Raw genomic sequence first — 3277 nt, forward strand, 5'->3', positions numbered from 1 at the left:
TCGAGAAAGCCCCAAATTTTTGACAGCCACTAGAAAACCCTGAAATTTCATATCGAATTTGAGACTCGATTTTTCCCCAAATCTTGTAACCTAAGCTCTGATACCATTGTTATGTCTCACGCCTTAAACAAACCAAAAACAAACAAAAAATTAAAGAATCAAACAGATCACACACACACACAAGAACGCCAAGATTTACTTTGGTTCACTTACTCAGTTCGAGTAAGCAACGTTCACGTTGAGCTCGGGACACAAGCGAACTCGCTGCACTAAAATTTACCGAGAACTCAGTTCAAATTACACGCAGTATATCAAACCCCTCAATCCTTCTCTAAATCTGTAACTCACCCTAGAGACCCTATCCTTGGAATCCCTAATGATCTATGTATACTAATACACCCGAATGACCTGAAACCGGCCACTCAATCACCAGTTACAAGATTCAATCCACAAAATTAGTAAACCTTAACAGACCCAATTTTGCTCGATGAAGAAGAGAGAGATATAAAACGTTGTAGCTCTCGATCTGCCCTGTTGGTATGCTTTTATATGATTGACCAAGGAACTCATTCCAACAGTTGGATCTTCAGTTAATCAACGCTCAGAATTAACTCCTCATTTGCTCAAAACGACGTTGCTTAATTTAATCATAAAACATCACCACTTCAAGCCATCACGATAACACAATTCAATACTTTTAGCATAAAAATAACACTTTAAAGAAAAAATTTATTTCATTCCAAGCTTGATTTGAACATTAATTCTCCTCTGGCTTTGGCTTGAAGTAGTTATTATACATTTCATCCCTACGCCCCTCGAAGTAAACATGCATCTTGTCTGTGGGTGGTAGATTGTCTTTGATGACTGGGTGGCTGAGAAACTTGGCTATCCAAGCTGTAATGGCTGGAAATTTCTCCTGGTTAAAAATCTGCATAGACCCAACTTCTTCCCAGACGGGTAGCCAGTAAGCAATCCATCCAACTGCCAAATCCAAATACCCAATGCTCTCTCCTTCAAAATGCTTCTTTTCTTTGAACTCTCCCTCTATCTTTTCCAATGCTTCTATTGACTCTTTCACTGCCTTCTCTTTTGTCTCTCCTTTGGAGCACATTGCAGTGCATGCAGCATACAAAAGCTAAACCAACCATAACAGAACGGTCATAAAATTATATCCGGATGATGGATCATTTCTTAAAATTATTTATTCAATTTTGATGAGCTGTATTCCTTAGCGTGTTAGAAATTAACAGAAAGATGGGCAAAATCAAATAGGCGATGAAAAACTAGGTGAATAAAAATTCATTAAAATTAATCTATTCAGGACTAATGCTTCGCCACCAACTCTTCTCCAATTCTACAGTATCTGGAAGAGATAAATTATGCTGAGAAAGTAAAACAGAAACTTACAAACTGGATTATCTAAAATCTGAATTAATAGAAACTAGATTCCATATATAAAATACATGTGATTCTATAATAACAATCGCGAGCTCCATACGTTTTTGCAATTCACAGGTGTTGTTGGTGATTGAGCAAGCAAAGACACAAAAAAACAAAAGAAGACAGTGGGCCAAAGGGCAGTGTAACAGAGGAAACCAGATAAGGTTGCAGTAGCTTCTTCTAAAGATAATGGGGCAAATTTTCTGGTTAACTGCAATGTTTTCTCTGAAGATACTCTAATCTCATAAAATTTTCAAGTTTTAAAACGAATTCGTTTAGAGATCTTGGCTAATTTTTCTTCTAATCTAAAGAAAATTTCAACTGCACAAGAGTTGTAAAATTAACAAGAAGACGAATGAATAGAATAGTTACCTTCTCTTCAGCAAATTTAGCCCAGAAACGTGCTGTGGCTCTTACATAAGGATCTTTAGGCAGCAATGGATTTTGTTCCCAAGTCTCATCGGCATACTCAAGAATAACAAAAGACTCAGAGATGCCTTTGTTATCATGAACAAGCACAGGAACCTTCTTATGAACTGGATTCAGTTCCAGTAGCGTGGAGCTCTTGTTAAAGATATCTTCTTCAATGTAGTCGTAATCAACACCCTTCAGCTTCAAGGCCCATTCTACTCGAAACGAAAAGGGACTGCACCAGAATCCAAAGAGTTTCACTTGTGTTGCCATCTATAATTTTGCTGCTTCTGTTAGTGAGTTGCCTAGTCCTATTTCCAGATACTTACATACAAAAGTCACCGGACGGCAATTTTGACTAATTGAGTATTAAGGTCAATTTTTTATTTCAATATACTTTGCTTTTAATTACTTCTTTTGCATTATTTTGCTTCAATCACTTTGTTTTAAAGATCCTGGTATATATGTTATCAGAGCCAAGTAGTGTCAATAAAAGTTATGCTTAGGAATTAAAAATCGCACAAAACAACACCCATAACGTGTTTACTGTATTATATTATATTTGACTATATTCAAACTCTCTAAATTTGTTAATTTAACTAAATATCCTTAAAAAAAAAAAGTTTAAAAATTGACAAAAACACTTCCACTTACCCATATTTATTAACTTCCAACCACTATCATTGGAAAGTGGCCGAAATCTGACATAATGACGTACTACCGACTGGATTTGGTCGATAGTGCGCTAATCTAGCCTTTTCCGGCCAGATCCATTGTAGATCTAGCCAGAAAAGGCCATGTCAACTAAGGGTGAGCAAAATTTTAGGATAAAACCAGAACCGACAAGTACCCAGGTGTCAAATCAGGTTCCTACCCAGAACCATCTGTAACAGGGTCGGTTCCGGTTCCAAAAAATTGGAACTGATATTGTGCAGTTTCGGTTCCGGTTTCAAATCAAAGGAACCGAAACCGGGATTAAATTGAGATAATATTAAAGAATAGGGGGTTTTGGATATTTTGCATGTGAGGGGTTTTTTTTTATACTTTACATATCAATAAATGTATAAGAAACTTTTGGTTTGTTTGTCTTAGTATCAAAAGTCTTATTAATTTTCATTAAAAAAATCAGTTCTTCAAAATATTTTTATAAATATTTAAATTTCACTTATTATTTGATTAAGAAACTAATATATATTAAGACATTTATGTTAAATAATAACTTTTAAATATTGATTATTAGTGAAAAAAATAATTAAATACTTATAATCAAACATCAAGTAAATATAAACAAATATATTATTTAATATTTTGCACTTAAGTCTTAGGCCTATCCAATAGTTAGACATATTCAATCGTCAAATAAATTATCAAATGCCACTTAAGTGAATTAAGAAAGTTAATTATTTTTTACCTTTTACTTGATAAA

At 34.5% G+C, this 3277-nt stretch overlaps 1 protein-coding gene across 1 annotated transcript; it reads right to left on the minus strand.

Annotated features, from left to right (window-relative positions):
• Nucleotides 1-618: 618 nt before the first annotated feature.
• LOC116135873 (probable glutathione S-transferase) lies at nt 619-2181 on the minus strand. The gene is made up of 2 exons (XM_031421580.1): nt 1813-2181; nt 619-1135 (listed from the first exon to the last, which is right to left on the minus strand). The coding sequence occupies exons 1-2, from the start codon at nt 2122-2124 to the stop codon at nt 758-760; spliced, it is 690 nt and encodes a 229-aa protein (XP_031277440.1). The 5' UTR covers nt 2125-2181; the 3' UTR covers nt 619-757.
• Nucleotides 2182-3277: the final 1096 nt, after the last annotated feature.

The sequence above is a fragment of the Pistacia vera genome, unplaced genomic scaffold (assembly GCF_008641045.1).
Source record: "Pistacia vera cultivar Batoury unplaced genomic scaffold, PisVer_v2 Contig304, whole genome shotgun sequence".
NCBI classification, from domain to species: domain Eukaryota; kingdom Viridiplantae; phylum Streptophyta; class Magnoliopsida; order Sapindales; family Anacardiaceae; genus Pistacia; species Pistacia vera.

Excerpts from the sequence above, each read along its gene's own strand:
- LOC116135873 (XM_031421580.1), bottom strand. The coding sequence starts at position 2,124 with ATGGCAACACAAGTGAAACTCTTTGGATTCTGGTGCAGTCCCTTTTCG. Across the intron at positions 1,136-1,812 it reads CTAAATTTGCTGAAGAGAAG|CTTTTGTATGCTGCATGCAC; the intron begins GTAACTATTCTA and ends TGGTTGGTTTAG.